This window comes from Dromaius novaehollandiae, chromosome 2, assembly GCF_036370855.1.
Source record: "Dromaius novaehollandiae isolate bDroNov1 chromosome 2, bDroNov1.hap1, whole genome shotgun sequence".
NCBI classification, from domain to species: domain Eukaryota; kingdom Metazoa; phylum Chordata; class Aves; order Casuariiformes; family Dromaiidae; genus Dromaius; species Dromaius novaehollandiae.
The window spans coordinates 57,192,837-57,205,766 of NC_088099.1; the positions used below are offsets into that span (position 1 = coordinate 57,192,837).

Sequence of the window (12,930 nt, forward strand, 5' to 3'; positions counted from 1 at the left end):
ACTGTTCCATCTCCCTTTGGTAGTTGTCCACATTACTTCTCTAAATCAGTGGCTATAGGCTTCATATAGAGCAGAGAGAAAAGAGCAATATTTTGGTTCAGTAGTTCTTCCAAGCTTATTTTGCATGTAATTGGATGGCTTTATCCTTTAGAGAGAGATGAGGGCATGCACTTCCTTGTATGATGTAGCAATGATTGCATGTTTCCTGGGAAACATGGAAAATGGGATATTTGCAAAGAATATATGCGAAGTAGATTCATTCAAGCTTTAGAAATCTTTATTTCATTGGAAGACGTAATACAGAACAAAATATTCACCAACAAACAAGACGATTTTTTGATACCATGTTTCATACCTGTTATGAAAGCTCCTATGTGAATGCCACTGCATGTCTGATAAGAGTGATTTCTTATTACCAGGTATGTCTTACCACGGTGCCTCTGTGATGTGGGAAGATGATCACCAGTGACTTTCACTCAGTAGGTTGAGAAGTGTAACTGTTGCCATGTGGAGCACAGGAAGGACTAACCATGTTATTTCCTTAGTGTTCTCTGTGACTTTTGTGTTGTTCTGAATGCCAAGTGCTACTGCTTCATCCTTCATAACACCCAACTTTGCTGTCTGCTGTAGTGTAGCCATATCCCCTCTGCTACCCTCTCCCTTCTTTCCTCTTCTTGTGGTGAGAAATGTCATATATTTTGTCTGGTTGCCGTGACTGGTCAGTTAAAAAAGATTCCTTGATTATTAAAAGCAACTAGGTTTACACAAATGATTAGAAAGGTGAGAAATTTACTACAGCTTGATGGAAGTCACAGGTTTGGTTCTTTAACCCATTAACACGATTTCATCCAAGTGATATGAGTCAGACAGACACTCTCCTTCTTTTGGGCAATTAATGATCCACTCTCCCTTTAATTTCTGGACCCAGCTAAATGCAGTTTTAGAAAACAAAAATTAAAATTAGGAGAGGCATTGTACATAAATCTCAAAGTGCTTTCCACCTTATTATTTTGTATTTAAAGGAGTGTTACCAATGTGGGTTAAAGTGGAAACAAAATGGTGTTACACTGGAAGCAAATTTTAAGGCCTATTAGAAATGGAAGTGTTGTCGTGAGGAGCTCGAGGACGATGGCACTTTCAGACTCCTCAGATGAAGCACTTGCTTGTTAGAGGGCTGATTTATCTCCCTGGTTTAGGGAAAGCTTGCGTTGATGCCTTCTTCCCCCAGGCAGCCAGAAGTTTTATGTTCTGCTGTGCACCGCAGCAACTAATCTGAAGGTCAGGTTGTTTCAGTTTTCTGAAATTTGCAGCAAAAATGTTCTCATGAATTTGACTGGTGATTACTAGAAATGTTAGGAAGCGGAAAGGGATTTAGGTCTTGTTTTTTTAAGAAAGAAAACTACACTTGTGGTTTGTATAAGGAAACAGTCTTTTGTTTGGTGTTTAAATTTTGGACTTACGTTAACCACATTAGGCTGTTTCTTATACTACGCTGTAATGTTCTTGCATTAATTTACTGAGTGGATAGTTTAAATATAGAGTTTTTCTTGTAACGGTGCTTGCTAAATTTAAGAATTTAGCAAAAAATACTTAGTTTGATTTCTTCACATGAAGTAACATTTCAGTTTGTTCAGCTCATTAGCCCAGGATACACTTCCTGTTCTTACAACATTTTAAAACATGAAATATCTTTAATTTTAAAGGTTGCAGAATGTGATGGATCATTTTGATATCACAGCTTTAGTACCATCATAAGTGCTGTGTAATTCAGTGCAGAGACAGCTGAGAATTCTGCCTAAAATAAGACATCCTAGAGGCTACTAACTTTTCTAGTTAAGTGAAGACCTACAGGCTTTGCAATGAAGGTCCTAGCAATTAATTTGTTCTCCATCTGAGTACATATCCTCTCTCTTTTTTTTTCCCCCCAAGTGTTTTTAGAAAGAGCCTTCATTACCACAGACTAATATGGTAAAAAGTAATTCTTTTGAAGTTTGAAAATAACTGGTAATAATTGAAGATGACTAAGTTACAGATTTGAAATGGTTCTACATATAAATCATAGATAATTTAAATGGCATTTATGTGATTATATCTGTAACAGATGGGGTATTTTAGGGGACAGAGGGATTCCTTTGGACATACGTGATAAGCTGTAGTTCTACAGTGTGAATCACATGGTTGAGCCCTCCTGCAGTCACTCAGTATCGGGGGCTCTGTGGCCAGATGAAGATTCACTTGCAAGTATCGTCCTTCAGAATGCAGATGCTGTACAGTCTTATACGTTATTATGTCATTAGCTTTTTAAGTTAGGAAGATAGACCATGGTTTAGACTTAAAAATTTTTTTTTGATAAAAATAATTACTTTCTTCCTACTGAAAGACAGCAGATGGCATTGTAATTTTTTTAATTAAGAAAAGGAAGAACTTATATACCAAGTAGGAAAATGTAAGAAGCAATATTAAAGCAAAGAAGAAAGTTTTAAAACAAATGGCAAGGGAAAAAAGGTTGACAAGGCCTTGAAAAGTCCCACTGATAGAGCTTTTCATTTTCAGGAGAGAATTTCAGAGTCTTTTACTTCTGTTGGAAAGCCCCAATCTTCAGTTGTCTTTATGTGGTGTTTTGAAGTGCTGAAATCATATCAATTGATTTAGCAACCTAAACATCAGCCCTTTGGTAGGAGGAAAGCTTATGGTATTTATTAGTGTAAATGCTATTACAAAAAATTATATTCAGATGGAGGGAAGGACACACACAGGTTAGCACGAAAAAATGACATACAAAGTTTATGTAGCTGACATCAGAGAGATATAAATTTGAGCATTTTAAAATCCATGCTGTTATCTTTAATTATTTTTCAAAACACATTTTTCCATTCATGCTGTGCAATGGATATTTCAATATGTAAAACACAACTGAATGAACCAAATACTTGCATACTGCTGCTCTCAAAATCTGCATAATAGACCTTTATTGGCAGTGGTGGTGTTCTGTTTTGTTTTTAAACAGTTTGCTTAACAATATGCTCTCAACAGCCTTTTTTCACCACAAATAAAGGAAGCTATTCTACATCAGATTTAGGTCAAGAGTTTCAATTTCAAGAGAAAATGATGCATATCTCCTTTGGGGGTGGTGGAATGTGGGATTTTACATCTTTGATTGAGTTTAAAGCTTTTAGGAATTCTCTCCAACCACCATTAAATAAATTAATAGGAAGGACTAAGACAATCAGGTTGAATCCTTCCTCCAAAATAAACTTTTTTTTAAGCAGAACATCACCTGTCTTCCACAAAATTGTCGTAAGTTTTTGCCTGTTGCATAGGAAGTAAAAACCTAAGCAAAGCTAAGATTTCAGAAGTTCCCACACCCCACAGATGTTTTACAAAACTTGCTTTTACCTCACTTTATACTTAGTCACTCTTAATAACATTACTGATGAAGAATGTATTTGTCTTGAAAATTAATCAAATTTACTACGACACCATGAAACAGCATACTGATTATGCAGATGTAAATAATTAAGACTCCAGTTGAAAAGACTCCAGTTTAGGAGTATCCTTCAAATCCAAAACTACTTTTTTTTTTTTTTTTTTCTTTCCCAAACTGGGGAGGACATTTATGATCTCTTTATTAAAAAGAAATGCTAGGAATATAACGTAGCAGGGTACAAACCTGAATTTATTCATTTAATTGATCAGGGGAATGATCATGGGTGACAGAGATATTATTGAGAATTAAAATCATTTCTTAGTTTTGGTCTTCAGCACAATTTTAAAGTACTCTTACAGATGTGCTGTCTTAATAAAAAGGAGATAGTAGCAGAGGTTGTCAGAAAAAGTAGTAGTGGAGAAAAGCTAGTAATTCATAAAGAGGGGAGTTAGCAGGCTATGAATCATGAAGCATTTCAGGAGGGAAGTGGCTCAGTTGCTAGCAGCAAGACAACACGGTCTCTTATAAAGAGCTACATTGGAGAACTGAAATAACAAATATTGTCTCTGTATTTAAAAGGCATGCAGATACAGAGAACGACAGACCAGTAAGATTTACAGTTATACTCAGTAATTGGTTCGATTTGCAAATGTGAATAATAAAATAGTGAAGAATGTAATTTTATAGGCTCTAATGAGCACAATTTCTGGAAAGGAACTTGTGCTTCAGTGGTTTATTACGTTTCTTTGACATTATCAGTAAACCAGTGGGTATTTCAGACTGGCTAAGACAGACTTTCAGAAGGTTTTTTACAATGCCAGTTAAAAGGCGCTAAAGATGCTTAGTAGTTGCAAGATGACGGGCAAATACAGTCAGGATCTAAACTTAGGAAACAGAAAATAAAAAGTGAGAATAAATCGTCATTTTTTATTTTGTCTGCAGGCTAACAGCGGGTGACAAGAGGTTTCATAGTAGGTCTTATGTTAAGTAGTAATGGTCTGGAGAGGAGAAAGAGCAATATTTGTAGAGGATATGAGTTAATTAGGTAATTTAAGACCAGGAAGAACTATGAAAAATTGAAATATGTAGGTGTGGAACAGGATGATAATTGAAAGCAATGTTGATAAATGCACTTTGAGAAGTAAAATGAATTGCTCATACATTTTGCAAGGTTCTAAATAAACTGTATCAGCCTCAGGAAAGGGAACTGGGCGTTCCCCAGGAAGCTCACTGAAGATGAGTGGAAACAGCAAGAAATGGAAATGACAGTAATATGGAAGTAATACAATGCTGTTAAGTAATTAAATGGTGATTCCTCTCTATAGTTCCACTTCTTTCCAAAAGGATTAATAAAGAACTTGAAAAAAATAAAAAAAATGTAAAGGATGTTATAAAGAGCAGGCAGAGCTCCTTTATGGAAAAAAATAGGCAATTGAGAGAGGAAAAGTTCACAAAAGAAAGATGAACTCAAAACTGGTGAGAAGCAGTTTTTCATGTGGATCATATTTAGACTATGCAGTAGGTTAAGCCCAAACCCTTAGCAATAGAAGCTTATGAACAAAAAGAATATATACACATTACAAGCATTGCTGCCAAACAAGGAGTACTAAAGGGAAATATAGTTCCCTATAATACAGTAAAATACAATAAATACAATATTGTATTTTAGACTGAAATCATGCTTTTCTGAGAGATTAGCCTGTAATCACTGAGGAAGAAAGGAGATCTATTTCTCTGTATGGTTACCTTTTTTCTCTTTGGCTTTCTTTAATGTGCCTGGTTCCGAGTGTTCTCGGAAATAGGGTACTAAATTAGATGGACTGTAGATGTGTCCAAGAATGGCTTCATCTTTGTTGCTAACTACATCTTTACCATGAAATAGCTTTAATATTCAATGATGCAGTGTATGATTGCAAGTTGCAAGAATATCTTACATGTTTTCTTCAGAAGAGATGCTTTGCAATCTTCTTGACACATTTTGCACATTTTTAGTCTTTTTCTCTATTTTTTTTTTGTGATATTACTTCTTCCATATCTACTAGTATTAGGTATCTTCACACCTATTAGGTGATAAATTTTACTCTTATTAGTAAAATCTGTATTTCTGGGGAAGAGAAATATGAAAGTTGTGCATTTTCCTATTTATCTGGAGTGCAAAATGCCTTGGGTGTCGGTATTAATTTCATGAAAGCTGGGGGGAAGTGCCTTCTGCACAGGAAGAAAGCCATTACCAGAGAGGCTTGGATCCATATCTATGCAGTGTATTTAATACCATGGAAACTTATCACCATCACTGGTTTGTTTCTTTTTTCTTTTTTTTTTTTTCCCCCCTCCCCAGTCTGATAGTATCATTAAATACTTTGCAGCCACTTGCTGCCTATGTATGAGAAAAGACTTGCAAAGTTGGCCACGATATTGACTGATACTGATTGCTTTTGGTATTTTGAGGCAGGCTCGGGTGTCTATTAACTTTAACTCACTTCTGCCAGGAACTTGGAAGGTTTTGGCAAAAGAACATGCTAGAAGTAAAGCTGCATGTTATTGACGTTGCTCCTGATAACACTTAGGTAAACAAGGAACTGACGGGCTACAGAACGCTAGTAATTGGCGTGCCTCGTATGAAGGGGTCTATTAATTTTGTTTCTGTTAATCTCACTTCATTTCTTTTCAGTATTGTACATATGATGGAGTAGATCTTTTCTTTATACTAGTGGCAGACCTCTGTGTTATTTATCTTCATGAAATTTTAGAGAAGAACGCCAAATGAGTTCCCCTTTGCTTCAGAGTTTCAGAAGGCCCCAGAAAGTACTGCTGTTCAGTAGTTGGTAATGCTTCAGGAGTGTGTTTTCTTCATGTATGTAACGCTGGAAAGCAGACGTGGAAAAAAAGCATTTCTCAAAAGAGGAGAAATGGAGTAGAGTAGAACTACCAATTCTGGAATGGAAAGAAAGAAGCTTACAGAGAAAGAAGCTAAGCTTTTTGAATGCAGTAAAAGGACATGGAGCTTTAGATTCTACAGCATAGACACAATGTGCGCTCAGCCGGATGTCCTTAGGACAGATTATACACTCATACAACAAATAGATATGTAGTCAGTGTTGTTATCTGACCAAAAAATGTGACTGTTAATCCTGACATATGCTTTGGATGTAGTGGAGGAAAAACACTATAGTGCTTTAAATCAGCCTTTGAACAGTGAACAGGGTCATATGTTAGACTTATATCTCTCTTTTTGTTATTAAATAAATATGTAAAAGAAAACAAATGTGAAGCATGTTCGTATAATTAAGGACTGGAGGAAACCCATTGATCCCTATTTGAAACTGCTGATAATTTAGCTTTACATCATTGCAGGATTGCTTCAGACAATCAGATAGACATATAAGTCAACTCAACTGTGTTCTTTCCCCTATGGCTTTGGTTTTTGCATTTCCGAAGAACACGTGTACTACATTTTTGTTATGTTATTGACTGCCTGGGAAGAAATCAGTGGGGAGAGTACGAAAGCAGTGAGAGAGGGAGGAGACATGCTGCTCATTCCTCAGAATCTGAAGCACAGAGTTTAAACCACATGTTTTTTATTTGTTCTTAGGTTTTCTGGAAAAACAACAATGAAATGGTTGCAGCTCTTTGAAGGTAGTGGAGTTCCATATGGTCGAATCAACAATATGCAGCAAGTATTCTCGGATCCTCAGGTTTGTTCTCACGAAGTCTTTTCTATATGTTATTACATGTGTTTTACAAATACTGAATAATGGTCACTTTTCCTCCCACACAGACCTGATTTCAGCTACTTTAAAATGAGATAGAAGAGGTATATGGCAGATTGAATTTAAGGCCAATAGTATAGTGTAATAAGAAATGATAATACAGATCTTCAAAGGAATTACATGTTTGGGAACACATGCTTTGCCACAATGTATTAAGCTGTAGGTATCTCATTTCCTGTATGGAATCTGTCCTTCAGCAGTGGCTAGGAAAACAGGGAAAGAAAGTGTAACATACTGTTAATCAAATTCTGTCAGATAAATATTCAGAAAAGTACCCTTCTTTTTCTCTCCAAGGAATCAATTTTTTTTGTAGGATATGGATAACCAGACTCTATATTGTTTGGGTGGGGGGGGGGGGAGGCCAAATTTTGAATGGAAACATGAAAATGAAACAAAAAAATCTGATGAAGAAAGATTTTAACCTTTTCTTGGCCTGGTGGTTTCCCAGAATGAGTGTGATTCATCTTTTATAAATATTTCACTGAATTGCATCTATACTTAAACAATATTTTTAGTTTCTAGCACCTGTAGAGTTGTAACATCCGCATGTTCAGTGATCTCTCCCCTTTTCCTCACCCTCTGGCTTATACTGGGTTGATGGTCCTAACACAAACTCAATTATACTGTCTTCAATAGTGTCACAGTGTTTTAGAGTTATTCTACTGTACGATGAATCTTCTTCAAAATAATTCCTAATAATGGAAGTAACCTTTCCGACAAGGACAGTATCTTTTTGGAGTACAAACCTGTATCTGAAGTTCTACTTGTAAGTGTATCTGATGAAGAATCAGAAAAGATCAAGGAATTAAAACATTCTTAGTTCATTTCAGTAACTAGAAAAATGAGATTGGCTATTGAAATAAATGCCAATCTTGTATGTGTCCATATCTACTGTCTAGAAGCGTTTGTCAGGAGCGTGAATGTGGTTATAGCTTTTTGGAAAGAACAGCAAATAAATCTCTATGATACAGGAATATGTTTATTATACTTTAAGGGACGTTTATACAGCTACCGCAGTGACACAATGAAAGTTCTCTCTTTTCAGATTAATATGCTCTTTCTCCTTGAAATGAAGTAGTACCATGCTGTAGAGGGTACTTGGGCCAACTTTCTCACTTCATAACTTTTACAGGGATTCAACTTGAGTTTTGAAGAACGTGTACAGCAAGAGTCTTGACTTTACTTAGTGCCTTGTTGGCTGATTGTACTTGGGGCAATACTGAAAAAATATCCTGTGCTTTTCTTTTGATGCTCCATCATGTTTTTAAAAAATCAGTCCCACTGTGAAAGAGAGGACTTTTTAAAAGGCAGTAGGTTGCGGATAGCAGTTACATCCCAAATTGAAAAGAACGTTAGCTTTGTTACCTTGTTCTTGTTAGAGTTCGTCCTATATTTTAAATAATATGACAGAATTAGCCTACCCATGAAAGGTACCACACTGCTTTGGATTCAGATACCACCATGTAGCAGGTTTTCCAAAATATTTTCTCATAAAGGAGCATACTGATTTTTAATTTTTCTAATGAAACTACTTGTCTTTTTTACACCCTGCTGTAAAATAAGTGGCACTCAGTCACTGCATTCTTATTACTATTGGAAACTAAATGTTGGCATTTGTGGTGATGTTGAGTATTAAGAATTTGTTTCCTTTTTGGTGCTCCCTGCTTTCTTAAGCATTTTCTCACAGTTATCATTCTATTGAAGGGGAGAAAAAAATGGACTCTAGTTTTTTCTCTTCTTTCTTGAAAAATGGAAATGTGTTAGCCTTTTAAGGGATAGCTCTTAAGGTAGTTACATCACCAGTGTATGTTTAGGAGGTTATTAACTTGTGTTTAATAACCTTAGTTACTAGTACTGTATAACAACAAGCACAAAGAGTGTGATTTAAAATGAAAGAGTTTATCATAACCCAATAATCTGCTTTTAAAAGTCATTTGTCTTCAACCACTGCAAAGCCTCCAGAACAATACCAAACCTGGTGTACTTCAGATTAGACAAACTTACAATCTACCTCTAATGGAATATGTTTAGATTTTGTGACCTACATTGGATATTTCCCATTTTGAGTGTTATGAACAGTAGTAACTCCCCCCAAATATATATCCAGGAGAATTGAGTCTTAAGACAATGCCACTGACTTTCATGGCCATCATCTTCCTAATAATTTACAGACCTTCATAGCTATAATGCAACCATCATTCATTTTATATATATATGTGCAGGCTCGCAGCACTGATGACCAAGATGCACTGCATGTATGTCTACAATCATCAAAGCATATACCAGCACAGCTGTTAGTAATGCCACAAAAGGTTTTCTCGTGCAGTGGGCTGTTACCGGCCAAAGACCAAAATCCTAGGAGGGGATTGGAATAATGCAGGGGAGGAATGGAAGCAAGTCTGAGGAGATAGAAAAGACAAGCTAAAAGAGAGGACTGAAATGGTCTAATGGAATTTAATCAGCTGCAGGTGGATTGTATTTTTCAAATTGTATTTTATTTTAACTAAATGGACATTGGAACTCTGAAGGCCAAGAGTGGTTTGTATAGCTTCTTTTATAAACTGAGATAAAACAACACATTTTTTGATCCCAGGACATTTTGTTAATATCATTAACAGCTTCAACAGTACTCCAAGAGAGCTGCCAAAAAACATGAAATTTTTTACTAAGTTAGAGTGCCAGGTGATACTGTTTTTTCCATGAATGGAGTGAAATGTCCACTTTTCCCAACTGATTATAATCTTTTATTCATTTGTGAGGTTAAAATGAATACCACAGCCATTTGTACTGCTAAGTCAATCAGTCTGTGCATACAAGTATATGCCTGTGTGCCGGTGCATGTATGGTTAAAAGGGCTGAGAGAAACAGGGGCAGATACAGTAGTCAAGGGGGCAATTTTCTTAAAAGCAAGACAGAGGAAAGAATGTTTGTGAAAGTTCTTACAAACTCTTAATAGTACAGTATAGGCTGTTTTCATGGAGCTTTTTACAGTCAAACTTTTTCAAGCTCTTTTTAAAAAATGTGTTCTTTTAACCAGGCCCAGATCATACAAAACATTAAAGGAATTCTTAAAAAGTTTTAAAAACTTACTAGTGACCTCAGTATGGTCCTATTTAACATACCCTCAGGAACATGTGTATGAAATACAATGTGGTTTGAGGTTTTCCAAACAAAACAAACTTAAAAGAGAATACCATTTTTAATAGAAACTATTCAAATTCTCCCAAAAGATAAGATAAAACAAAAACAGGTACACGCTGTACTACAGCTAACTATGAAAGAACAGAGATCTTTGCTGGGTAAGCGAGGGGAACATGATGATGATGATGATGATTATTTTTAACATTGTCCTCCCCTCTTTCCCAATGTAATTTCTTTCACAGTCCTTTTACAATGTCATTGCATTCATCAAATAGCTGGTACTTAAGAAACTACTAGATAACCCAGGCATATTAAGGGCAATAAATTGCTTGCTAGTTAATGTTTTGCCAGATTAAAGCCATGCTCATTGATTAATTTTACTACATGAATACGGCCAGCTGAAAATAAAAATGAAAGCCCTATGGTGGTACTTTTTTTTTCTTTCTCTCTCTCTCTCTCTCTCTCTCTCTCTCTCTCTCTCTCTCTCTCTCTTTTTTTTTTTTTTAACAGAGCAGTTACAGTCATACCACACAAGTTGAGTACATCAGGTGTAAGACATCACCCTGATGCATCACTTCTGAGAAATATGGGGAGGGAAATATCAGAGCTGAAATATCACAGCTGGCCCTGATTTCAGCTCCTGCCAAACACCTGCAGACTCTAAAAGGATACCAAAACAAAACTCCACCCTATGGCAAGAGGCCATCCCTTAACAACCCTTCCCTGACTTTGCATCACTATAAAAATTAATTTAACGTTTTTTACAGAAACCTTAGTCTTCCTGTCCCAGAAGGCTATTACAGTTCCTTTAGCCATTTCTCTGAATATACCTCAGGAAAAAAACCCCAGAAAATTAAAGTATTAAAATATCTGATAGCTGGAAATTATCTGATGTTTTCAGTTTATTATTTATGGAAACTTATGAAGTCGGTAGTTTTTTATTAACCTCCAGATCATCTCTTATTCTGTAAGTCATTTCATTTGAACACATCCTGGCAAAAATTTCCTCGCATCTGGTAAAAGCTTCTACAGTCGGTGTCGTGAACACAGAAAACAGCAAAAGAAATAAAGCAGTCTTTTTAGAAAGCATCTGATGCTTTTCTTTTTTTTTCTTTCTTTTTTTTTTTTTAAGATATGGTGATGCATTTTATGGGCCATGTCTTTAATTGTTTTAGCTATTCTTTGTTGAAATAGACTTTTGTGGCCTACTGAGGGCTGTCCAAGTCAAGTAAAATTATGTTCATGTCCATAATACTGTAGGGAGTGTTTTTTTCTTTTTCTTTTTCTTTTTTTTTTAATGTACAGAGGTTTCTGCAATTGAAAAGCAGTTGATGAAGGCCTGAGGTAATACAATGTGTCTGGAAGCAATTCCTAGCAGACAAGAGAAAGAAAGGAATTAAATTTTGCATGTGTCTCTTAAGTCAGTATTAGAGCTGGTTGGAAATTTTCCGGTGGAATGTTTTTCCATTGAAAAATGCCAATTCATTGAAAGTGAAACATCCACATGAAGGTGTCTAAAACAGATTTTTATTCTGAGACAGAAATTGAGCTCTGTTCCATGCTGTTTTGCTAAGCTGAAAATGTGTAATACGTAGTTTTGATTTGGTGTTTCAAGCCAACTTTTTACTTCAATTTATAAATTTTACATAATGGAAAAATAAAACAACTCATACCCAGCCCTTTAATTTTGTCAAAAGTAGTTCTTCCATACTAAATTACAAATGTTTTTAAGCCTCTGGTTTGTGGGAAATTTAGAAGTAGATTCTGTTCTGATGTGGAAAGTGTTCAAGATGGAACGTGGTTTGAAGAAGTAAAATGGAAAATCCAGTTCTAAGACTGTTTGTAGTATGATTCCCACATATACACAAATATGCAGGCTTTTATTTATTATGAGATAGTTCTGTATCCAGATGGACTCAAAATGAGACATAAACTGGGTTTTGGTTTGATGAATATTGTAATAGGAGGTGTTTAAACTTGTGTAGTGTTTTTGTTATCTTGTGTTTTTTTGTCTGGCCTGCCAATTTCACAAGGACTAGTAGAGATCTTATTGTGGAGAAGTTTTGAAATATGATGGATTTCTATAAAAAAATCTATGGTTAGTTTTGTATTTATGATAGGTCTTTTTTGCACATAAATATAATACACATCAATTGTGTAGAAAAGAAAAAGAATGGTAAAGGAAGTAATTCAACACCTTCTATTACGAAGTTTTATTTTCAGTTACTTGTAAGTTTGCAGACCTTAATGGTTTGAGTGGAAATTTCCAGTGCTGGTTATCTGCCTTAGTCTGAACTTCATTTTGAAACAATTGAGATAAAACGATCCAGCTATATTTGAGGACAAGTTTAGGGCAATCTATTGTCTACCATAATAACGTATGCTTGCAATTGGTTTCATCTGGGAGCTCTACTGCCTGGATTCTAGATAACCAGCTCTTTTGTAAAGAGACTTAAAATGGGGGCAGGAATGTGTCATTAGTATAATAGATGTGCTCTTTTGCTGCCCTCTCCCCCCCCCCCCCCCTTTTTTTAAGCCTCGGGAGGAGAACCTGGTTGCGAATGAAGAGGGTGGAGCTTGTGGGTACTTAGG

General features: G+C 35.7%; 1 protein-coding gene across 3 annotated transcripts in view; it reads left to right on the plus strand.

Moving 5' to 3' along the window:
- SUGCT (succinyl-CoA:glutarate-CoA transferase) overlaps positions 1-12,930 on the plus strand; it is a 332,254-nt gene that overhangs the window by 138,954 nt on the left and 180,370 nt on the right. For all 3 annotated transcript variants that reach the window (XM_064506601.1, XM_064506602.1, XM_026121394.2), the window contains one exon: positions 7,020-7,122. In XM_064506601.1, the coding sequence (XP_064362671.1) occupies positions 7,020-7,122 (103 nt within the window). The remainder of the gene's footprint in view (positions 1-7,019; positions 7,123-12,930) is intronic.